This window comes from Oncorhynchus gorbuscha, linkage group LG08 (assembly GCF_021184085.1).
Source record: "Oncorhynchus gorbuscha isolate QuinsamMale2020 ecotype Even-year linkage group LG08, OgorEven_v1.0, whole genome shotgun sequence".
In the NCBI taxonomy this organism is placed as follows: domain Eukaryota; kingdom Metazoa; phylum Chordata; class Actinopteri; order Salmoniformes; family Salmonidae; genus Oncorhynchus; species Oncorhynchus gorbuscha.
The window spans coordinates 74,277,786-74,304,051 of record NC_060180.1 but is presented as its reverse complement, the minus strand read 5'-3'; the positions used below and the strand labels follow the sequence as shown (position 1 = coordinate 74,304,051).

Sequence of the window (26,266 nt, the reverse complement as noted above, 5' to 3'; positions counted from 1 at the left end):
CTACTTAACCAAACCACCTCTATTTAACTTAACCAAACCACCTCTACTTAACCAAACCACCTCTACTTAACCAAACCACCTCTATTTAACCAAACCATCTCTACTTAACCAAACCACCTCTATTTAACCAAACCACCTCTACTTAACCAAACCACCTCTACTGAACCAAACCACCTCTATTGAACCAAACCACCTCTTCTTAACCAAACCGCCTCTACTTAACCAAACCGCCTCTATTTAACCAAACCACCTCTATTTAACCAAACCACCTCTATTGAACCAAACCACCTCTATTTAACCAAACCACCTCTACTTAACCAAACCACCTCTACTTAACCAAACCGCCTCTACTTAACCAAACCACCTCTACTTAACCAAACCACCTCTACTTAACCAAACCACCTCTATTTAACCAAACCACATCTACTTAACCAAACCACCTCTATTTAACTTAACCAAACCATCTCTACTTAACCAAACCACCTCTATTTAACCAAACCATCTCTACTTAACCAAACCACCTCTATTTAACCAAACCACCTCTACTTAACCAAACCACCTCTACTGAACCAAACCACCTCTATTGAACCAAACCACCTCTACTTAACCAAACCACCTCTACTTAACCAAACCGCCTCTACTTAACCAAACCAACTCTATTTAACCAAATCACCTCTACTTAACCAAACCACCTCTATTTAACCAAACCACCTCTACTTAACCAAACCGCCTCTACTTAACCAAACCAACTCTATTTAACCAAATCACCTCTACTTAACCAAACCACCTCTACTTAACCAAACCACCTCTACTTAACCAAACCAAACCACCTCTATTGAACCAAACCACCTCTACTTAACATCAAACTGAGCTGAGCTCTACAGGATGTAACCAAACACACCCCTTATTTAACCAAACAACTGTTACCTCTATTCTTAACCAAACCACCCCTTATTTAACCAAACCACCTCTACCTCTACTTAACCAAACCGCCTCTTATTCTTAACCAAACCGCCTCTACTTAACCAAACCACCTCTACTTAACCAAACCACCTCTACTTAACCAAACCGCCTCTACTTAACCAAACCACCTCTACTTAACCAAACCATCTCTACTTAACCAAACCACCTATATTTAACCAAACCACCTATATTACACTCACTGGAAACCAAATAGAGCCACACACAAAATGAGTATAGTAGCAATTTGAACTTGGGTGACATTTTCTGTCTGCAAAAAGTGCCTCAACAGCTCAATATGTGGCATCTTCATTCTAATGTCTCTAGAGTCATTCAGGACATCACACTGAGCTGAGCTCTTACAGGATGTAAGACTACCCCAGAAGTCACGACCCCCTTATTCTGTCCAATCAACTGTTATGACCCCCTTATTCTGTCCAATCAACTGTCACGACCCCCTTATTCTGTCCAATCAACTGTCCCGACCACCTTATTCTGTCCAATCAACTCTCACGACCCCCTTATTCTGTCCAATCAACTGTTATGACCCCCGTATTCTGTCCAATCAACTGTTATGACCCCCGTATTCTGTCCAATCAACTGTCACGACCCAGGTGAGTAATCAACTGTTCCCCGGGTGCTGAAGACGTGGATGGTGAGTAAGGCAGTTAACCAACTGTTCCCCGGGTGCTGAAGACGTGGATGGTGAGTAAGGCAGCCCCCCGCACCTCTCTGATTTAGAGGGGTTAAATTCAGTTGAAGGCATTCAGTTGGACAACTGACTAGGTACCCCCATTTCCCTGTCCCCCATGTGGAAGCTAACAAAGCAAGCTAGGTATCAATAGCAATTAGTCAGCCAATCCAGTAGAGGCTGGAAGCTATAGAGAGTTTTGATTGGTCACACATCAGGATATCGCAGAGGATTTAAATAAAGTTCAGCTTTCCCCAACTTTAGTCCCGCCTCGTTCAGCTCCCTTCCCCCTGCTCGGTCCCTCTCTGCTTCTCTCACTTTCCTTCCATTGAAAGTGAACGGCTTGCAAAGTATAGTGTGAACACACTGTATTGGCAAGTCATTTATAGAACACATTTTTATTTACAGAATGGTAACAGAATTGTCATGTCACACATGTAGACTGATCACAGATCGGTTGGTGTCACAGCCAATTGTTCTGACTAACAGAATTGTCATGTCGGGCCTCCCGAGTGGCGCGGTGGTCTAAGGCATAGCAGTGCTAGCTGTGCCACTAGAGATTCTGGGTTTGAGTTCAGGCTCTGTTGCTAGCCTACCGTGACCGGGAAACCAATGGGGTGGCACGCAATTGGCCAAGCATCGTCTGGGTTGGCGGAGGGTTTGGCCAGCAGGGATTCCTTGTTCCATTGCACACAAGAGACTCCCGTGGCGGGCTGGGTGCAGTGCACGCTGACGCGGTCGCCAAGTGTATGGTGTTTCCACCGACACATTGGTGTGACTGGCTTCCGGATTAAGCGTAGCATTGTGTCAAGAAGCAGTGCGGTTGGGTTGTGTTTCGGAGGACGCCAGGCTCTCGACCTTCGCCACTCCCGAGTCCATCCAGGAGTTGTAGTGATGAGACAAGACTGTAACTACCAATTGGATTCCATGAAATTGGGGAGAAAAATGGGTCAATTCTTTTTATTTTTAGAATTGTAATTTGACCAGACCTGCAGACTGGTCCCAGATATGTTGGTGCCACAGCCAACTGTTGTAACAAAATTGTAATGTCACACCTGTAGACTGGTCCCAGATCTGTTTCTGGTTTAATGTTTAAGTACACTTACTTTTTCCTGGCGCAGAGTCGTGAGATGCTCTTAAAGGGGTACACACAAATGAACCATCATGAGTAAGGAACTATCAAAAACTATGTAAGATTTTCAAATAAACCCTATTTAATCTATTAAGCTTTTTTTTAAAGACTTACTTGGGGATGTAGGGTAGCCTAGTGGTTAGAGTGTCGGACTAGTAACTGTTAAGGTTGCAAGATCAAGTCCCCGAGCTGACAAGGTAAAAAAAAATCTGTTGTTCTGGCCCTGAAACAAGGCAGTAAACCCTCTGTTCCAAGGCTGTCATTGAAAAGAAGACTTTGTTCTTAACTGACTTAACTCAAGTTAAATAAATAAAGTTAAAATAAAACTCGAGGAGTGTATCCAGACCTTCAAACCTCTGCTGACTCAGGTTGGTTGCCAAGGCAACCAATAAAAGGAACATTTGAGGTGCTCTGCATCAATTCAGTTGATCATTATAATGTACTTTAGATCTCATCATATCAGGAGTTTGCTACCCTAACCATTATCCAAATGCCTTAAACTGAAGACAAGTTTGTTTAAATCCAAATACAGTGCTTTTGATCCAAACTGGGGACACGAAAACACTAAAAAGCTCAGAAAGAGACAAAACGCTCCGAAACAGATAAAAAGCTCAGAAACAGACAAAACGCTCAGAAACAGACAAAACGCTCAGAAACAGACAAAACGCTCAGAAACAGACAAAACGCTCAGAAACAGACAAAAAGCTCAGAAACAGACAAAACGCTCAGAAACAGACAAAAAGCTCAGAAACAGACAAAAAGCTCAGAAACAGACAAAAAGCTCAGAAACAGACAAAAAGCTCAGAAACAGACAAAGTTCAGAAACAGACAAAAAGCTCAGAAACAGACAAAAAAGCTCAGAAACAGACAAAAAAGCTCAGAAACAGACAAAAAGCTCAGAAACAGACAAAAAAGCCCAGATAGACAGATTCCTGATTCCACAAAACTGTGCAATGAATAGAAAGAACAAAAATCTAATAATCTTGACTTTAATATCTTCCAGATTTTCCCACATTTCATCAAACTCCGTCTTTGTGGGAGCAGAGCGGAGTGAGAAAGACATTTATTTTCCATTATTGTGAGCAGACAGATGCCATGTGTAGATGGAATATTAATGCCACCTACTTCTTCCCAGCAGTCAGTGGTTAAGTCCAAAAATGCACCCTATTCCCTGTAAAGTGCACTACTTAAGACCAGGGCCCTATGGCACCTTATTCCCTGCATAGTGCACTGCTTTAGACCAGGGCCCTATGGCACCTTATTCCCTACAGAGTGCACTACTTTAGACCAGAACCCTATGGCATCTTATTCCCTACATAGTGCACTACTTTGACCAGGACCCTATGGGGATCTGGTAGTGTGGGGTATAAGGCGCCCTATTCCCTACATAGTGCACTACTTTGACCAGGGCCCTATGGGGATCTGGTAGTGTGGGGTACAAGGTGCCCTATTCCCTATATGATCTGGTAGTGTGGGGTACAAGGTGCCCTATTCCCTATATGATCTGGTAGTGTGGGGTACAAGGTGCCCTATTCCCTATATGACCTGGTAGTGTGGTGTATAAGGTGCCCTATTCCCTATATGATCTGGTAGTGTGGGGTATAAGGTGCCCTATTCCCTATATGACCTGGTAGTGTGGGGTAAAAGCCACCCTATTCCCTATATGATCAGTACTACTGGGGTCTGTTAGTCTGTTACATCACAGTACTACTGGGGTCTGTTAGTCTGCTACATCACAGTACTACTGGGGTCTGTTAGTCTGCTACCTCACAGTACTACTGGGGTCTGTTAGTCTGTTACATCACAGTACTACTGGGGTCTGTTAGTCTGCTACATCACAGTACTACTGGGGTCTGTTAGTCTGTTACATCACAGTACTACTGGGGTCTGTTAGTCTGTTACATCACAGTACTACTGGGGTCTGTTAGTCTGCTACCTCACAGTACTACTGGGGTCTGTTAGTCTGTTACATCACAGTACTACTGGGGTCTGTTAGTCTGTTACATCACAGTACTACTGGGGTCTGTTAGTCTGTTACCTGACAGTACTACTGGGGTCTGTTAGTCTGTTACCTCACAGTACTACTGGGGTCTGTTAGTCTGTTACCTGACAGTACTACTGGGGTCTGTTAGTCTGTTACCTGACAGTACTACTGGGGTCTGTTAGTCTGCTACATCATAGGAGAGGAGAGGAGAGGAGAGGAGAGGAGAGGAGAGGAGAGGAGAGGAGAGGAGAGGAGAGGAGAGGAGAGGAGAGGAGAGGAGAGGAGAGGAGAGAGGAGAGGAGAGGAGAGGAGAGGAGAAATGCTTGTAGAGTGGTGAAAGATCCATCTATCCCAGTTTATAGATACCATTTTAGACAGAATGTCCTGTGGAGAGTTCCATAGTGATTCCATAGTCAGGACTCTCCTGCTTCAGGGAATTTGCTGACCTGCCCACTACCCTAACATACAGACAACCAACTACTAACAGATACAGAACCGACAACCCATCCATTAATAAATTATAGCATACAGGCTACAGAACAGATGACATCAGCTTCAGAACATCTTGTGGCTTTCATTTGAACGAGAGAGAAGCAGAGAAAGAAGAACAAACAAGCCGTTGGTTGGTCCGGAGGTCCAGTCCGGACTGGTTCGTTCAGTCAGTGGCAATATCACTAAAACCGCTGTGAGCAACGGGCCAACACAAAGCACACACTGACCACATTTTTCCCCAGCCTCAGCCCTTCTTCGCCTCCACTCTGCCCTGCCTCTATTCTCCTCTCCGTTGCAGATCTAACACCTGCTTATAAAATCAGCCCAGCAGCAGTGAGGCAGCCAGATGTGGAACAGAACGGATGGGAGTCAAGTTTATACCTGCACGATAACACGTTCAAGTGCCTCAAATACTGCCATCTTGTTCCTCAGAGAGTATAGTTCCCCTAAATACTGCCATCTTGTTCCTAAAATAGTACAGTTCCCCTAAATACTGCCATCTTGTTCCTAAAATAGTACAGTTCCCCTAAATACTGCCATCTTGTTCCTCAGAGAGTATAGTTCCCCTAAATACTGCCATCTTGTTCCTCAGAGAGTATAGTTCCCCTAAATACTGCCATCTTGTTCCTAAAATAGTACAGTTCCCCTAAATACTGCCATCTTGTTCCTCAGAGAGTATAGTTCCCCTCAATACTTTGATCATGTTTCTAATAGATTATTGTTCTCCAAGTATTTCACTGTGAGGTCTACTACACCTGTTGTATTCAGCATTTCACTGTAAGGTCTACCTACAACTGTTGTATTCAGCATTTCACTGTAAGGTCTACTACACCTGTTGTATTCAGCATTTCACTGTAAGGTCTACTACACCTGTTGAATTCAACATTTCACCGTAAGGTCTACTACACCTGTTGTATTCAGCATTTCACTGTAAGGTCTACCTACACCTGTTGTATTCAACATTTCACTGTAAGGTCTACTACACCTGTTGTATTCAGCATTTCACTGTGAGGTCTACCTACACCTGTTGTATTCAGCATTTCACCGTAAGGTCTACCTACACCTGTTGTATTCAGCATTTCACCGTAAGGTCTACTACACCTGTTGTATTCAGCATTTCACCGTAAGGTCTACTACACCTGTTGTATTCAGCATTTCACTGTAAGGTCTACTACACCTGTTGTATTCAGCATTTCACTGTAAGGTCTACTACACCTGTTGTATTCAGCATTTCACTGTAAGGTCTACTACACCTGTTGTATTCAGCATTTCACCGTAAGGTCTACTACACCTGTTGTATTCAGCATTTCACTGTAAGGTCTACTACACCTGTTGTATTCAGCATTTCACTGTAAGGTCTACTACACCTGTTGTATTCAGCATTTCACTGTAAGGTCTACTACACCTGTTGTATTCAGCATTTCACTGTAAGGTCTACTACACCTGTTGTATTCAGCATTTCACTGTAAGGTCTACTACACCTGTTGTATTCAGCATTTCACTGTAAGGTCTACTACACCTGTTGTATTCAGCATTTCACTGTAAGGTCTACTACACCAGTTGTATTCAGCATTTCACCGTAAGGTCTACTACACCTGTTGTATTCAGCATTTCACCGTAAGGTCTACCTACACCTGTTGTATTCAGCATTTCACTGTAAGGTCTACTACACCTGTTGAATTCAACATTTCACTGTAAGGTCTACTACACCTGTTGAATTCAACATTTCACTGTAAGGTCTACTACACCTGTTGTATTCAGCATTTCACTGTAAGGTCTACTACACCTGTTGTATTCAACATTTCACTGTAAGGTCTACTACACCTGTTGTATTCAGCATTTCACTGTAAGGTCTACTACACCTGTTGTATTCAGCATTTTACTGTAAGGTCTACTACACCTGTTGTATTCAGCATTTCACTGTAAGGTCTACTACACCTGTTGTATTCAGCATTTCACCGTAAGGTCTACTACACCTGTTGTATTCAGCATTTCACCGTAAGGTCTACTACACCTGTTGTATTCAGCATTTCACCGTAAGGTCTACTACACCTGTTGTTTTCAGCATTTCACCGTAAGGTCTACTACACCTGTTGTATTCAACATTTCACTGTAAGGTCATGTGACAAATAAAACATGTATTTGATTGGTTATTGGTTAACGGATTTAGTTTGCTGACCTCGTTTTCAACAGCTGCATTTGTGAACACTTGTCCACCTTGTAGGGACTGTGCTGCATGAGGTTTTGGCTAAATGGCAACAAAAAAACTCTTGAGCCTCGATCTTCGGTCACCACACTACAACCAACACCGTTCTATTACAGGGGAATTTCACTCGGACTCTGACTTTCTCTGGCTGGTCATTAGCGTGCAGCTTGCATACAAAAAGAAAAGAAAGATATGAATCAACAAACCCAAGGCTATTAAAATTGAAGAGGGAAATGATTAGAGTTGAAAAAATAGCTCTCATCTCCATTCCAAAATGGCACCTCAGTAGATTTGCATTTAGGCTCCTGTAAGCAGGAAGTTATATATGCCATTTAGCAGACGCTTTTATCCAAAGCGACTTACAGTCATGTAGATACATTCTACATTGGTCCCGGGGATCGAACCCACTACCCTGGCGTTACAAGCGCCATGTTCTATCAACTGAGCTACAGAAGGACCAGTTGTCCTGCTGTGCATAATGAGGTAAAGAATGATGTCATATTGCTGAGTCTACTTTTAAGCACAATCATCTAAACACAAAAGCAGCGTTTCACTGTGTTCAACAATGACATCATATCCTCCTATAAACAGGAAGAGAACAATATCTGGAAGAACCTGAAGGTTAATAACGAGTCTATACTCTCTTGGGCGGTATTTAGATTTACTACTCGCTTAGAAATATGGAAGTATTAAGGGGAACTATACTCTCATAGAAATATGGAAATATTTAGGGGAACTATACTCTCATAGAAACAAGATGGCAGTATTTAGGGGAACTATACTCTCTTAGAAACAAGATGGCAGTATTTAGGGGAACTATACTCTCTTAGAAACAAGATGGCAGTATTTAGGGGAACTATACTCTCATAGAAATATGGAAGTATTAAGGGGAACTATACTCTCATAGAAACAAGATGGCAGTATTTAGGGGAACTATACTCTCATAGAAATATGGAAGTATTAAGGGGAACTATACTCTCATAGAAACAAGATGGCAGTATTTAGGGGAACTATATTCTCTTAGAAACAAGATGGCAGTATTTAGGGGAATTATATTCTCTTAGAAACAAGATGGCAGTATTTAGGGGAACTATACTCTCTGAGGAACAAAGATATGAATCAACAAACCCTATTAAAGTTGAAGTGGAAATGATTACAGATGAAGAAATAGCTCTCATCTCTGTCCAAAATGGCACCACATTCTTTATATAGTGCATTTCGGGCCCTGGTTAAAAGAAGTGTACTATATAGGGTATAGGGTGCCAGTTGGGACCGTCTTCCAACGTGCGAACCGGGTCTCCCCCTGGCACAAACAAAATCATTTTCTCTTCTCATTGTTTCTAAACAGAGGAAAAAGAGGCCAAATTGCTCTATAATTCCACTCAGTTTAACATAATTTACATTTAAACATAGAAAACCCACATCACGCCGAACCTGGCCTAGGGAAAGTTTATGATTAAAAATATCTGTGGTGGGGAGAGTCCCAATGCTAATTAGCTAAATGCTAACCCTTCATTTCTACTGTATGGTTAAGTGCAGAAATAGCTGACGAGCTGTCCATACATGTAGGCAACATATTTTCAGTTTAGTGTTTCACTCTCAGTACCAAGACAGGTACTTTGACAGTCTGACAGACTGGGGCTGTTGCCTTGTCAGCTCGTGTATCATACTGTAGGTATATAGCATGTCGCTCATAGTTTCCCTAGACCTCTCAACTACCCGTCTGTGGTAAAGCTGGGTTAAGAGAAAAAGAGAAAGATCAGATGTCTATTATTAGGAGTAATTAAACCTATACTGGTGGTCCATTTGCGAATATCATTAAATAATCCAAGTAACATCAAGGCTTTTCTTTAAGCTGGGTTCACAGCTAAGGTATATTGTCAGACCTTCAGTATTATCAAGTCAAGAGTAATGAGAGCTATACTGGTCCATTTGCTCTTTAAATGTATGTTAGGATTGTGGATCTCGTGAAATACTTATTGGATGTATGTTAGGATCTCGTGAAATACCTCTTGGATGTATGTTAGGATCTTGTGAAATACCTCTTGGATGTATGTTAGGATCTCGTGAAATACTTATTGGATGTATGTTAGGATCTTGTGGAATACCTCTTGGATGTATGTTAGGATCTTGTGAAATACTACCTCTTGGATGTATGTTAGGATCTTGAGAAATACCTCTTGGATGTATGTTAGGATCTCGTGAAATACTACCTCTTGGATGTATGTTAGGATCTTGTGGAATACCTCTTGGATGTATGTTAGGATCTTGTGGAATACCTCTTGGATGTATGTTAGGATCTTGAGGAATACCTCTTGGATGTATGTTAGGATCTTGTGGAATACCTCTTGGACCTTGTGGAATTGGATGTATGTTAGGATCTTGTGGAATACCTCTTGGATGTATGTTAGGATCTTGAGAAATACCTCTTGGATGTATGTTAGGATCTTGTGGAATACCTCTTGGATGTATGTTAGGATCTTGATAAATACCTCTTGGATGTATGTTAGGATCTCGTGAAATACTTATTGGATGTATGTTAGGATCTTGTGAAATACCTCTTGGATGTATGTTAGGATCTCGTGAAATACCTCTTGGATGTATGTTAGGATCTTGATAAATACCTCTTGGATGTATGTTAGGATCTTGTGGAATACCTCTTGGATGTATGTTAGGATCTTGAGAAATACCTCTTGGATGTATGTTAGGATCTTGTGGAATACCTCTTGGATGTATGTTAGGATCTTGTGAAATACCTCTTGGATGTATGTTAGGATCTTGAGAAATACCTCTTGGATGTATGTTAGGATCTTGTGTAATACCTCTTGGATGTATGTTAGGATCTTGTGAAATACCTCTTGGGTGCTTCTGAGTTATATATCGTTCAAGCCATAATCATGGTTTTACTCTACCAATTAAATTCAGAATTCCTATTTCTTGACATTCTCAGGTTTTGCACCCCATGAGTCCCCTTGTCCTCTAGTGACTCAAAATAAAGACATTTTGTAGTAGTAAAACTGACAGTTGCTCATTGACAATATTATTCGTGACTGAAAACTCTCAGCACTTTCTATGTCACCAACAACCTCCGTGGCAAAAATGAATTATCCTTAATATGCTCCCTCATATCATTTTCTTATTTCACACTTCTATGGAGACTTTCTTCTCAATTCCTCTTTTAGGGGAAAAACAATCATTTAAAATCATACACAAGTGGCATTTTCCCTTGACACAGTCCAGGGCTCTATCCAAGTGCAGAAAGCCAAGTACTGTTGTTATATAGTCCATAAAACCATTTATGAAAGAATTGTATGAAAGTCAAATAAAGAAAGTGGTTTCTGATGACAAATTAACTTTACGACTCCTAACGTTACTCACTGCCAGTAGACTCCAATGCATGCTGAATAATAGTATCATGGAGACCAATTGTTATGCAGATATGTCTCCAATAAGATCCATCCACATTCATCTACTGTATGTCAGTGATCACCAAGGCATTCCTAGTCGATCGCCAAACATTTGACTTATTTTGCGCTGTTGGCGGTAGGTGCACTTGATTCAGCAGCCCTGTTGGCCGTAGGTGCACTTGATTCAGCAGCCCTGTTGGCGGTAGGTGAACTTGATTCAGCAGCCCTGTTGGCGGTAGGTGCACTTGATTCAGCAGCCCTGTTGGCGGTAGGTGCACTTGATTCAGCAGCCCTGTTGGCGGTAGGTGCACTTGATTCAGCAGCCCTGTTGGCGGTAGGTGCACTTGATTCAGCAGCCCTAGTGATGAAGGTACAACTGAAGGTAGAACCCAGTTGGCCCAGAGAGCATACCAAGTGCACCTACAGGCCGACCACTGGCCAATCAGATAGCTCAGATCACCGTGTCCGTACAGTTTCCTCGCGCCAAAGAAGAATCGGACGCACGGCGAAGTTGCTACTTTGAGATGTAAAAACCTTTAAAACCATGACTAGAGAGAGACTCAACGAATACAACAAAGAGCTGCTGTTTGTATGAGTAAGTTCATGTTTAAATTACTATTCAGTGTCAATACTTTGTTCAACACTTTTATGAGACATAAAATACACACAAAATCTCCCTACTTCCACTCATGCTACAACCAGCACTGCAGCTGCATACAACGAGTAAAGCAAAGTGTTCTGATACACTTGTGTTGTTATTATTAGTGGCTTGTGTCTTATTTAATATCGAGGAATATTTCAGTTTCTCTGGTCACAGCAAAATGAATTGTAAGGCAAAATGAATTCAGCTGGAAGACTGTGTCCCCTTTTCTCTTTATGGAGGCAGGGAAAGAATGCAGTGTTGGACAGTCTCAGTTTCCCTCCCCTCAGACTGGAAGACCTGTGTCCCCTTTTCTCTTTACGGAGGGACGGAGAGCGGAGGGACAGTGAGTCGGGGGAGAGGCAGTCTCACCTCTGATCCCTCCCTCCCCTCAGACTGACCATCAGATGGAAGACTGTGTCCCCTTTTCTCTTTACGGAGGGACGGAAAGCGGAGGGACAGTGAGTCGGGGAGAGGCAGTCTCACCTCTGATCCCTCCCTCCCCTCAGACTGACCATCAGATGGAAGACTGTGTCCCCTTTTCTCTTTACGGAGGGAGGAGAGCGGAGGACAGTGAGTCGGGGGAGAGGCAGTCTCACCTCTGCTCCCTCCCTCCCCTCAGACTGACCATCAGATGGAAGACTGTGTCCCCTTTTCTCTTTACGGAGGGAGGGAGAGCGGAGGGACAGTGAGTCGGGGGAGAGGCAGTCTCACCTCTGCTCCCTCCCTCCCCTCAGACTGACCATCAGATGGAAGACTGTGTCCCCTTTTCTCTTTACGGAGGGAGGGAGAGCGGAGGACAGTGAGTCGGGGGAGAGGCAGTGGGAAGACTGTGTCCCCTTTTCTCTTTACGGAGGGAGGGAGCGGAGGGACAGTGGAGTCGGACAGTGAGTGACCATCAGATGGAAGACTGTGTCCCCTTTTCCTTTAGGCAGTCTCACCTCTGCTCCCTCCCTCCCCTCAGACTGACCATCAGATGGAAGACTGTGTCCCCTTTTCTCTTTACGGAGGGAGGGAGAGCGGAGGGACAGTGAGTCGGGGGAGAGGCAGTCTCACCTCTGCTCCCTCCCTCCCCTCAGACTGACCATCAGATGGAAGACTGTGTCCCCTTTTCTCTTTACGGAGGGAGGGAGAGCGGAGGGACAGTGAGTCAGTCCAGTAGAAAATGCAGGCCGTCAGTCCAGTAGAAAAAACGAGTAATACAACAAACTATATATATAATTTCAAAATGGTCTCAGAAGAACAACATTGGCAGGGCAATTGAAGTATAACCAATATGCAGTGATAATGTATTGGGCCTATAGCCTACTGCACAAACCTCATTACTACAGAGCTGTTTTTAATTGGTTAATGTTGCATAGGCTTATGTTTTTTAAGTCATGTTTAAAAGAAATCTGAGGGGTAGATCTCGGCTTGCATTTTGACATCGTGTCCAGCTGAATCAGAACATTGACCACTGACCTACATCATGTTTCCCAGCTGAATCAGAAAAAAAGCAGTAGTACAGTGCCTTGCGAAAGTATTCGGCCCCCTTGAACTTTGCGACCTTTTGCCACATTTCAGGCTTCAAACATAAAGATATAAAACTGTATTTTTTGTGAAGAATCAACAACAAGTGGGACACAATCATGAAGTGGAACGACATTTATTGGATATTTCAAACTTTTTTAACAAATCAAAACTGAAAAATTGGGCGTGCAAAATTATCCAGCCCCCTTAAGTTAATACTTTGTCGCGCCACCTTTTGCTGTGATTACAGCTGTAAGTCGCTTGGGGTATGTCTCTATCAGTTTTGCACATCGAGAGACTGACATTTTTTCCCATTCCTCCTTGCAAAACAGCTCGAGCTCAGTGAGGTTGGATGGAGAGCATTTGTGAACAGCAGTTTTCAGTTCTTTCCACAGATTCTCGATTGGATTCAGGTCTGGACTTTGACTTGGCCATTCTAACACCTGGATATGTTTATTTTTTTACCATTCCATTGTAGATTTTGCTTTATGTTTTGGATCATTGTCTTGTTGGAAGACAAATCTCAGTCCCAGTCTCAGGTCTTTTGCAGACTCCATCAGGTTTTCTTCCAGAATGGTCCTGTATTTGGCTCCATCCATCTTCCCATCAATTTTAACCATCTTCCCTGTACCTGCTGAAGACAAGCAGGCCCAAACCATGATGCTGCCACCACCATGTTTGACAGTGGGGATGGTGTGTTCAGGGTGATGTGCTGTGTTGCTTTTACGCCAAACATAACGTTTTGCATTGTTGCCAAAAAGTTCAATTTTGGTTTCATCTGACCAGAGCACCTTCTTCCACATGTTTGGTGTGTCTCCCAGGTGGCTTGTGGCAAACTTTAAACAACACTTTTTATGGATATCTTTAAGAAATGGCTTTCTTCTTGCCACTCTTCCATAAAGGCCAGATTTGTGCAATATACGACTGATTGTTGTCCTATGGACAGAGTGTCCCACCTCAGCTGTAGATCTCTGTAGTTCATCCAGAGTGATCATGGGCCTCTTGGCTGCATCTCTGATCAGTCTTCTCCTTGTATGAGCTGAAAGTTTAGAGGGAAGGCCAGGTCTTGGTAGATTTGCAGTGGTCTGATACTCCTTCCATTTCAATATTATCGCTTGCACAGTGCTCCTTGGGATGTTTAAAGCTTGGGAAATATTTTTGTATCCAAATCCGGCTTTAAACTTCTTCACAACAGTATCTCGGACCTGCCTGGTGTGTTCCTTGTTCTTCATGATGCTCTCTGCGCTTTTAACGGACCTCTGAGACTATCACAGTACAGGTGCATTTATACGGAGACTTGATTACACACAGGTGGATTGTATTTATCATCATTAGTCATTTAGGTCAACAGTGGATCATTCAGAGATCCTCACTGAACTTCTGGAGAGAGTTTGCTGCACTGAAAGTAAAGGGGCTGAATAATTTTTGCACGCCCAATTTTTCAGTTTTTGATTTGTTAAAAAAGTTTGAAATATCCAATAAATGTCGTTCCACTTCATGATTGTGTCATGATAGTAGAGAACATACGTAAAATCAACTGTCAACAGTGACATAGTAAACCATGTTCTAATTCAACACTTATTAATTAGTTCATTAGTTAATTAGTTAATTAGTGAATTTGTTCATTAGTTAATTAGTTAATTAGTTCATTGGTTCATTAGTTAATTGGTTAATTAGTTCATTAGTTCATTAGTTAATTAGTTCATTAGTTCATTAGTTAATTAGTTAATTAGTGAATTTGTTCATTAGTTCATTAGTTCATTAGTTCATTAGTTCATTAGTTCATTAGTTCATTAGTGAATTTGTTCATTAGTTAATTAGTTCATTAGTTCATTAGTTCATTAGTTAATTAGTTAATTTGTTCATTTGTTCATTAGTTCATTAGTTCATTAGTTCATTAGATCATTTTCTATTAGAATATTTTGTTTAAAGGTAAGCATTATATTGTCATATTATAGGAGTAACTCTGGTATGGCTAAAACATTCTTCCTCACCTCAAATTCAACCGTCGGAGTCATTTGGGGCGCCTGTGAGTACTGCCTTCATATCATAGGCCTGCAGTTTAATAGGCTAATAGCCACAGCACACCAAATCTTCACAAAAGTTCCTAAACTTTACTAAGGTAATATTAAAAGTAAGTCAAGTCATTGCTTATAGTGAAAATACGAGCAGGATATTATATTGTGGCAAACATTACATTACAGTTGGAACTTAATTTGGCCAAAGAAAAAGGCAGCAACAGAATGAAACAAAACACTTGCGACCTGGTTTAGACCTGGTTTAGACCTGGTTTAAACCACAAAACTTTTGAACAGGCTGTATTGCAGCAATTACCAAGAAACTGAATGAAAGGGGGGATACCCAGTCAGTACAACTGAATGAAAGGGGGGATACCTAGTCAGTACAACTGAATGCCTTCAACTGAAAGGTATCTTCTGCATTTAACCCAACCCCTCTGAATCAGAGAGGTGAGGGGGGCTGACTTAATCCACTTTACAATTTGACCGACTCATGGTTTTAGCCTCCTAAGACGAATGAATGTGCATCCTGCAACCAATACATTCTAACTCCCACCACCTGGTGTCAAAGGGTCGCAAAATGCGACTAAATGGTGGCCATCTGGAGCCCTGGTTAGTAGGCTTTCCCCTCTATAACTTTAGTTTTCCTTCAATGAAAAAGGCCTCCGTCTTTACAATCAACAGTAGCCTAGGCCAAGGCTCCTCTCTCGCTTTCTCTGTCTCCTGAGCAGCCCCGGAATTTTTTTTCCAGATACAATTTTATCGTCCAAAAGCCGGAAATTACCGGGTAACCAAAACCATTTTCCCAAGTGGCTTTCCATAGCCTCCTTACACACACCACGCTGCGCTCTGTCCATAGTGCTGACACAGCACAGCGGAATTACAGATTTTGCGCCAACCTGTCAATCAATCATTTAAACTTTTTTTTGCTATTTTAATATAGGAACTAAGCCCCCTTTTTTCCCCGGATACAGGCCTGACCCAAAAAGACAGCCAGCCAACATTTGCTGCATATTATCCATACATAAAATCAACAACACTGTGGCACAGTAAGCAACGCCCAATGTCCTTATAATTTTCACACAATTTCACAGTATTGTTACAACTTCATAGTGTGGAAATATATATAAAAGACAGGAAAATCACGTTTTGGACTACACTGGGCCTTTAATGTTCTTACCTCAAAAACTTCTTCATCCAGAATCCTGGTTCCAAAGACAACGATGCCGTCAGTGTTGATGGCCGCCCCGTCGCTCCTCTTCAGTGGCCTGCTCAGCTTCTTCTTACAATCCACAATGATGGTCACACTCTTCTTCTCCACACTGATAGCCACGCGATGCCATCTACACACGGACAGAGTAGGACGTGGCTTAGAGATATATGAGAGATTTGGAGGAGAACATGAAACGTATGTGGTGTATTTGTTGATGTTGAATGGTAAAACCTGAGCACAGGTTAGACATTTATAGTCTGGTATTAGTCAGAGATGATCTACCGTCTGGTATTAGTCAGAGATGATCTACCGTCTGGTATTAGTCAGAGATGATCTACCGTCTGGTATTAGTTAGAGATGATCTACCGTCTGGTATTAGTCAGAGATGATCTACCGTCTGGTATTAGTCAGAGATGATCTACCGTCTGGTATTAGTCAGAGATGATCTACCGTCTGGTATTAGTCAGAGATGATCTACCGTCTGGTATTGATCTACCGTCTGGTAGAGATGATCTACCGTCTGGTATTAGTCAGAGATGATCTACCGTCTGGTATTAGTCAGAGATGATCTACCGTCTGGTATTAGTCAGAGATGATCTACCGTCTGGTATTAGTCAGAGATGATCTACCGTCTGGTATTAGTCAGAGATGATCTACCGTCTGGTATTAGTCAGAGATGATCTACCGTCTGGTATTAGTTGAGAGATGATCTACCGTCTGGTATTAGTCAGAGATGATCTACCGTCTGGTATTAGTCAGAGATGATCTACCGTCTGGTATTAGTCAGAGATGATCTACCGTCTGGTATTAGTCAGAGATGATCTACCGTCTGGTATTAGTCAGAGATGATCTACCGTCTGGTATTAGTCAGAGATGATCTACCGATTAGTCAGAGATGATCTACCGTCTGGTATTAGTCAGAGATGATCTACCGTCTGGTATTAGTCAGAGATGATCTACCGTCTGGTATTAGTCAGAGATGATCTACCGTCTGGTATTAGTCAGAGATGATCTACCGTCTGGTATTAGTCAGAGATGATCTACCGTCTGGTATTAGTCAGAGATGATCTACCGTCTGGTATTAGTCAGAGATGATCTACCGTCTGGTATTAGTCAGAGATGATCTACCGTCTGGTATTAGTCAGAGATGATCTACCGTCTGGTATTAGTCAGAGATGATCTACCGTCTGGTATTAGTCAGAGATGATCTACCGTCTGGTATTAGTCAGAGATGATCTACCGTCTGGTATTAGTCAGAGATGATCTACCGTCTGGTATTAGTCAGAGATGATCTACCGTCTGGTATTAGTCAGAGATGATCTACCGTCTGGTATTAGTCAGAGATGATCTACCGTCTGGTATTAGTCAGAGATGATCTACCGTCTGGTATTAGTCAGAGATGATCTACCGTCTGGTATTAGTCAGAGATGATCTACCGTCTGGTATTAGTCAGAGATGATCTACCGTCTGGTATTAGTCAGAGATGATCTACCGTCTGGTATTAGTCAGAGATGATCTACCGTCTGGTATTAGTCAGAGATGATCTACCGTCTGGTATTAGTCAGAGATGATCTACCGTCTGGTATTAGTCAGAGATGATCTACCGTCTGGTATTAGTCAGAGATGATCTACCGTCTGGTATTAGTCATGATCTACCGTCTGGTATTAGTTAGAGATGATCTACCGTCTGGTATTAGTCAGAGATGATCTACCGTCTGGTATTAGTCAGAGATGATCTACCGTCTGGTATTAGTCAGAGATGATCTACCGTCTGGTATTAGTCAGAGATGATCTACCGTCTGGTATTAGTCAGAGATGATCTACCGTCTGGTATTAGTCAGAGATGATCTACCGTCTGGTATTAGTCAGAGATGATCTACCGTCTGGTATTAGTCAGAGATGATCTACCGTCTGGTATTAGTCAGAGATGATCTACCGTCTGGTATTAGTCAGAGATGATCTACCGTCTGGTATTAGTCAGAGATGATCTACCGTCTGGTATTAGTCAGAGATGATCTACCGTCTGGTATTAGTCAGAGATGATCTACCGTCTGGTATTAGTCAGAGATGATCTACCGTCTGGTATTAGTCAGAGATGATCTACCGTCTGGTATTAGTTAGAGATGATCTACCGTCTGGTATTAGTCAGAGATGATCTACCGTCTGGTATTAGTCAGAGATGATCTACCGTCTGGTATTAGTCAGAGATGATCTACCGTCTGGTATTAGTCAGAGATGATCTACCGTCTGGTATTAGTCAGAGATGATCTACCGTCTGGTATTAGTCAGAGATGATCTACCGTCTGGTATTAGTTAGAGATGATCTACCGTCTGGTATTAGTCAGAGATGATCTACCGTCTGTATTAGTTAGAGATGATCTAGTCTGGTATTAGAGATGATCTACCGTCTGGTATTAGTCAGAGATGATCTACCGTCTGGTATTAGTCAGAGATGATCTACCGTCCGGTATAGTCAGAGATGATCTACCGTCTGGTATAGTTTGAGATGATCTCCCGTCTGGTATTAGTCAGAGATGATCTACCATCTGGTATAGTCAGAGATGATCTACCATCTGGTATAGTCAGAGATGATCTACCATCTGGTATAGTCAGAGATGATCTACCATCTGGTATAGTCAGAGATGATCTACAGTCTGGTATAGTCAGAGATGATCTACCGTCTGGTATTAGTCAGAGATGATCTACCGTCTGGTATTAGTCAGAGATGATCTACCGTCTGGTATAGTCAGAGATGATCTACCGTCTGGTATAGTCAGAGATGATCTACCGTCTGGTATTAGTCAGAGATGATCTACCATCTGGTATAGTCAGAGATGATCTACCATCTGGTATTAGTCAGAGATGATCTACCGTCTGGTATTAGTCAGAGATGATCTACCATCTGGTACTAGTCAGAGATGATCTACCGTCTGGTATTAGTCAGAGATGATCTACCGTCTGGTATTAGTCAGAGATGATCTACCGTCTGGTATTAGTCAGAGATGATCTACCGTCTGGTACTAGTCAGAGATGATCTACCGTCTGGTATTAGTCAGAGATGATCTACCGTCTGGTATTAGTCAGAGATGATCTACCGTCTGGTACTAGTCAGAGATGATCTACCGTCTGGTATTAGTCAGAGATGATCTACCGTCTGGTATAGTCAGAGATGATCTACCGTCTGGTACTAGTCAGAGATGATCTACCGTCTGGTACTAGTCAGAGATGATCTACCGTCTGGTATTAGTCAGAGATGATCTACCGTCTGGTATTAGTCAGAGATGATCTACCGTCTGGTACTAGTCAGAGATGATCTACCGTCTGGTACTAGTCAGAGATGATCTACCGTCTGGTATTAGTCAGAGATGATCTACCGTCTGGTATTAGTCAGAGATGATCTACCGTCTGGTACTAGTCAGAGATGATCTACCGTCTGGTATTAGTCAGAGATGATCTACCGTCTGGTATTAGTCAGAGATGATCTACCGTCTGGTATTAGTTAGAGATGATCTACCGTCTGGTATTAGTCAGAGATGATCTACCGTCTGGTATTAGTCAGAGATGATCTACCGTCTGGTATTAGTCAGAGATGATCTACCGTCTGGTATTAGTCAGAGATGATCTACCGTCTGGTATTAGTCAGAGATGATCTACCGTCTGGTACTAGTCAGAGATGATCTACCGTCTGGTACTAGTCAGAGATGATCTACCGTCTGGTATTAGTCAGAGATGATCTACCGTCTGGTATTAGTCAGAGATGATCTACCGTCTGGTATTAGTCAGAGATGATCTACCGTCTGGTATTAGTCAGAGATGATCTACCGTCTGGTATTAGTCAGAGATGATCTACCGTCTGGTATTAGTCAGAGATGATCTACCGTCTGGTATTAGTCAGAGATGATCTACCGTCTGGTATAGTCAGAGATGATCTACCATCTGGTATAGTCAGAGATGATCTACCATCTGGTATAGTCAGAGATGATCTACCGTCTGGTATAGTCAGAGATGATCTACCGTCTGGTATTAGTCAGAGATGATCTACCGTCTGGTATAGTCAGAGATGATCTACCGTCTGGTATAGTCAGAGATGATCTACCATCTGGTATAGTCAGAGATGATCTACCATCTGGTATAGTCAGAGATGATCTACCGTCTGGTATAGTCAGAGATGATCTACCGTCTGGTATAGTCAGAGATGATCTACCGTCTGGTATAGTTAGAGATGATCTACCGTCTGGTATTAGTCAGAGATGATCTACCGTCTGGTATTAGTCAGAGATGATCTACCGTCTGGTATAGTTAGAGATGATCTACCGTCTGGTATTAGTCAGAGATGATCTACCGTCTGGTATTAGTCAGAGATGATCTACCATCTGGTATAGTCAGAGATGATCTACCATCTGGTATAGTCAGAGATGATCTACCGTCTGGTATTAGTCAGAGATGATCTACCATCTGGTATAGTCAGAGATGATCTACCATCTGGTATAGTCAGAGATGATCTACCATCTGGTATGAGATGATCTAGTCAGAGATGATCTACCATCTGGTATTAGTCAGAGATGATCTACCGTCTGGTATTAGTCAGAGATGATCTACCGTCTGGTATAGTCAGAGATGATCTACCGTCTGGTATTAGTCAGAGATGATCTACCGTCTGGTATTAGTCAGAGATGATCTACCGTCTGGTATAGTCAGAGATGATCTACCGTCTGGTATTAGTCAGAGATGATCTACCGATGATCTACCGTCTGGTATTAGTCAGAGATGATCTACCATCTGGTATAGTCAGAGATGATCTACCATCTGGTATAGTCAGAGATGATCTACCGTCTGGTATTAGTCAGAGATGATCTACCGTCTGGTATTAGTCAGAGATGATCTACCATCTGGTATAGTCAGAGATGATCTACCGTCTGGTATTAGTCAGAGATGATCTACCATCTGGTATAGTCAGAGATGATCTACCGTCTGGTATTAGTCAGAGATGATCTACAGTCTGGTATAGTCAGAGATGATCTACCATCTGGTATAGTCAGAGATGATCTACAGTCTGGTATAGTCAGAGATGATCTACCATCTGGTATAGTCAGAGATGATCTACCGTCCGGTATAGTCAGAGATGATCTACCGTCTGGTATTAGTCAGAGATGATCTCCCGTCTGGTATTAGTCAGAGATGATCTACCGTCTGGTATTAGTCAGAGATGATCTACCGTCTGGTATAGTCAGAGATGATCTACCGTCCGGTATAGTCAGAGATGATCTACCGTCTGGTATAGTTAGAGATGATCTACCGTCTGGTATTAGTCAGAGATGATCTACCGTCTGGTATTAGTCAGAGATGATCTACCATCTGGTATAGTCAGAGATGATCTACCATCTGGTATAGTCAGAGATGATCTACAGTCTGGTATTAGTCAGAGATGATCTACCGTCTGGTATTAGTCAGAGATGATCTACCATCTGGTACTAGTCAGAGATGATCTACCGTCTGGTATTAGTCAGAGATGATCTACCATCTGGTATAGTCAGAGATGATCTACCGTCTGGTATTAGTCAGAGATGATCTACCATCTGGTACTAGTCAGAGATGATCTACCGTCTGGTATTAGTCAGAGATGATCTACCATCTGGTATAGTCAGAGATGATCTACCGTCTGGTATTAGTCAGAGATGATCTACAGTCTGGTATAGTCAGAGATGATCTACCATCTGGTATAGTCAGAGATGATCTACAGTCTGGTATAGTCAGAGATGATCTACCATCTGGTATAGTCAGAGATGATCTACCGTCCGGTATAGTCAGAGATGATCTACCGTCTGGTATTAGTCAGAGATGATCTACCGTCTGGTATTAGTCAGAGATGATCTACCATCTGGTACTAGTCAGAGATGATCTACCGTCTGGTATTAGTCAGAGATGATCTACCATCTGGTATAGTCAGAGATGATCTACCGTCTGGTATTAGTCAGAGATGATCTACAGTCTGGTATAGTCAGAGATGATCTACCATCTGGTATAGTCAGAGATGATCTACAGTCTGGTATAGTCAGAGATGATCTACCATCTGGTATAGTCAGAGATGATCTACCGTCCGGTATAGTCAGAGATGATCTACCGTCTGGTATAGTTAGAGATGATCTCCCGTCTGGTATTAGTCAGAGATGATCTACCATCTGGTATAGTCAGAGATGATCTACAGTCTGGTATTAGTCAGAGATGATCTACAGTCTGGTATAGTCAGAGATGATCTACAGTCTGGTATTAGTCAGAGATGATCTCCCGTCTGGTATTAGTCAGAGATGATCTACCGTCTGGTACTAGTCAGAGATGATCTACAGTCTGGTATAGTCAGAGATGATCTACCGTCCGGTATAGTCAGAGATGATCTACCGTCTGGTATAGTTAGAGATGATCTACCGTCTGGTATTAGTCAGAGATGATCTACCGTCTGGTATTAGTCAGAGATGATCTACCATCTGGTATAGTCAGAGATGATCTACCATCTGGTATAGTCAGAGATGATCTACAGTCTGGTATTAGTCAGAGATGATCTACCGTCTGGTATTAGTCAGAGATGATCTACCATCTGGTACTAGTCAGAGATGATCTACCGTCTGGTATTAGTCAGAGATGATCTACCATCTGGTATAGTCAGAGATGATCTACCGTCTGGTATTAGTCAGAGATGATCTACAGTCTGGTATAGTCAGAGATGATCTACCATCTGGTATAGTCAGAGATGATCTACCGTCCGGTATAGTCAGAGATGATCTACCGTCTGGTATAGTTAGAGATGATCTCCAGTCTGGTATTAGTCAGAGATGATCTACCATCTGGTATAGTCAGAGATGATCTACCATCTGGTATAGTCAGAGATGATCTACCGTCTGGTATAGTCAGAGATGATCTACAGTCTGGTATTAGTCAGAGATGATCTACAGTCTGGTATTGTCAGAGATGATCTACCGTCTGGTATAGTCAGAGATGATCTACAGTCTGGTATTAGTCAGAGATGATCTACAGTCTGGTATAGTCAGAGAGATGCCAACAGATTTAAAAACTTAAAACTAGGTTGTTCTTGTTGAAGATCATTTGATCTTCTCAGAAAAATTCCTCGCTAAACAAACAATAAAACAATGAAATGACAGTAATTGAAACAGGCCAACTCTACTTTACAAGTTTTGGAAACCAGACAAATCAACTACAGACAGTGAAGTTACATACCAATGCAACACTTCATTTCACTGTAGACAATTCTATCACGTTTTTGCAAAATGTTTCAAATTAGCAAAGAGTTCACAGTCAGAATATTAATGTTACAGTTCGGTCATTTATGAAGCTCAAACTCTTTTATTTGGATAGTTAACTACACATCAACAACACAGACAGCTGTAAATAATTTGGCAAAAACGATTTGTAATTAAAACCCTGCCAAATAAATAATTGGGTTACTCAAAAAGAAATACAGCCATCCCACAGTTATATTCCTTATGTTTTCAATAACTAAACAATGAAGCATATCAATATAATAATTGTGCATTTTCAATGATTTGTTTTGGTCTGCTTAGAAGCCTTAAATACGTTCTTGAGAATTCCCGAACACTTAGATCTTGTAAGCCCATCTTGGAAAACATAGCTTATTGTGCATTTGGAAAGTATTCAGACCCCTTGACTTTTTCCACATTTTGTTACGTTACAGCCTTATTCTAAAATGTATTTAAATATATATATATATATATATATATGTTCTCATCAATCTACACATAATATGACATCACAATACCCCATAATGACATCATAATATATATATATCATATATAGACAGGTGTGTGCCTTTCCAAATCATGTCCAGTCAATTAAATTTATCACAGTTGGACTCCAATCAAGTTGTAGAAACATCTCAAGGATGATCAATGGAAACAGGATGCACCTGAGATCAATGTTGAGTCTCATAGCAAAGAGTCTGAATACTTATGTAAATATGTTTTTTTCTGTTTGAATTTTTTTTATACATTTGCAAACATTTCTAAAAACCTGTTTTCGCTTTGTCATGATAGGTTATTGTGTGTAGATAGTTGAGGACATTTTTTTCTTTAAAAAAATTCCATTTTAGAATAACATAACGAAATGTGGAAAAAGTCAAGGGGTCTGAATAGTTTCCGAATGCACTGTAGGTGGCATGGAGTATGTCTGCAGGAAGAACTCAGTAAGGCCACAGACCCTCTCAGAAACATCCTGCCGTCCTCCATGTACAACATCAAAGGCACAAAAAGCATAAAACTGCACACCGATGAGCATCTTCTAACTTCTCGTAGATTCAGTCAAACTTCAGTTACTTACCTGAGGAAAGAGAAATCCTAATACTAACCCAAACAGCGCCTCACCTTACCACAACCCTAATCCTGTCCGTAACATAAAATACCTTGCTTTGTGATACGGTAGTTATGAGTTACTCAGGTGTCTCAGTCATCACTTACTGGCCGTCAGCGAGGTTGATGGATCTGAACAGTGGATAATCCTCTGGGGAAGGTTTTCCATGTTGGTCTTCATACAGGAAGACAGGGGAGCGTCCCACCTCCACACCCAGCTGCTGGACCCCCTGCTCGTTATACACAGACAGCAGGAAAGACTGGCTGCCTGCCTTGGGCTTGATGGTGAACATCACTGAGAAGTCCTCTGGGAACACTCCTCCTGTTGAAAGAAGAAAAAGAAGAGAGAGGTTAATTTATTCATCTGATTGGATAGAGAGGTTCATTTATTCATCTGATTGGTTAGAGAGGTTAATTTATTCATCTGATTGGTTCGAGAGGTTCATTTATTCATCTGATTGGTTGGAGAGGTTCATTTATTCATCTGATTGGTTGGAGAGGTTCATTTATTCATCTGATTGGTTAGAGAGTTCATTTATTCATCTGATTGGTTAGAGAGGTTCATTTATTCATCTGATTGGTTAGAGAGTTTCATTTATTCATCTGATTGGTTAGAGAGTTTCATTTATTCATCTGATTGGTTGGAGAGGTTCATTTATTCATCTGATTGGTTGGAGAGGTTCATTTATTAATCTGATTGGCTCTGTTTATTTGGATCCCCATTAGCTGCCAAACTCCTGGGTAATCATCAATGTGTCGCGCCAAAAGTGAAGGAAAGAAGGTTAGAGGAGGGCGAACAACAAGTAGATAGGTTAGCTTAGCAATATGACATCATCAAACCCAGAATAATAAGAGGTTAAAGGTGGACGTGGTAATATGACATCATCAAACCCAGAAAAGTTAGAGAGGGTAGAGATGGACGCAGCAATATGACATCATCAAACCCAGAATAATAAGAGGTTAAAGGTGGACGTGGTAATATGACATCATCAAACCCAGAAAAGTTAGAGAGGGTAGAGATGGACGCAGCAATATGACATCATCAGACACAGAAAAGTTAGACAGGATAGAGGTGGATGTGGTAATATGACATTTAGGGCTGGCAAAATTAAAGAATAACCCTATAACCGGATGAAGACCAGCATGAAAATAAAACAACTGTTATAACCGGGGACAAAAATATGCTTTTGAAGTACAAAAGAAAAAAAAGAAAACAAGGCTTTTGAAATGTAAATAAACAGACAGACACACACGAAGGGCTGCCAAATCAAGATTAATAATCATAATAATAATAAACTCAGCATAAAAAGAAACATCCCGTTTTCTGAATCGTGTCTTTCAAAGATCATTTCGTAAAAATCCAAATAACTTCACAGATCTTCATTGTAAAGGGTTTAAACACTGTTTCCCATTCTTGTTCAATGAACCATAAACAATTAATGAACATGCACCTGTGGAACGGTCGTTAAGACACTAACAGCTTACAGACGGTAGGCAATTAAAGGTCACAGTTATGAAAACTTAGGACACCAAAGAGGCCTTTCTACTGACTGAAAAACACCAAAAGAAAGATACCCAGAGTCCCTGCTCATCTGCGTGAAAGTGCCTTAGGCATGCAGCAAGGAAGCATGAGGACTGC

The 26,266-nt window shown here is 41.7% G+C and overlaps 1 protein-coding gene across 1 annotated transcript in view; it reads right to left on the bottom strand.

Moving 5' to 3' along the window:
• Positions 1-26,266, bottom strand: part of LOC124042182 (collagen alpha-1(XI) chain-like) — a 202,892-nt gene that overhangs the window by 146,243 nt on the left and 30,383 nt on the right. Inside the window, exons 3-4 of the mRNA XM_046360585.1 lie at positions 24,736-24,949; positions 16,220-16,382 (exon numbers count right to left, since the gene is read on the bottom strand). Coding sequence (XP_046216541.1) covers positions 16,220-16,382; positions 24,736-24,949 — 377 coding nt within the window. The remainder of the gene's footprint in view (positions 1-16,219; positions 16,383-24,735; positions 24,950-26,266) is intronic.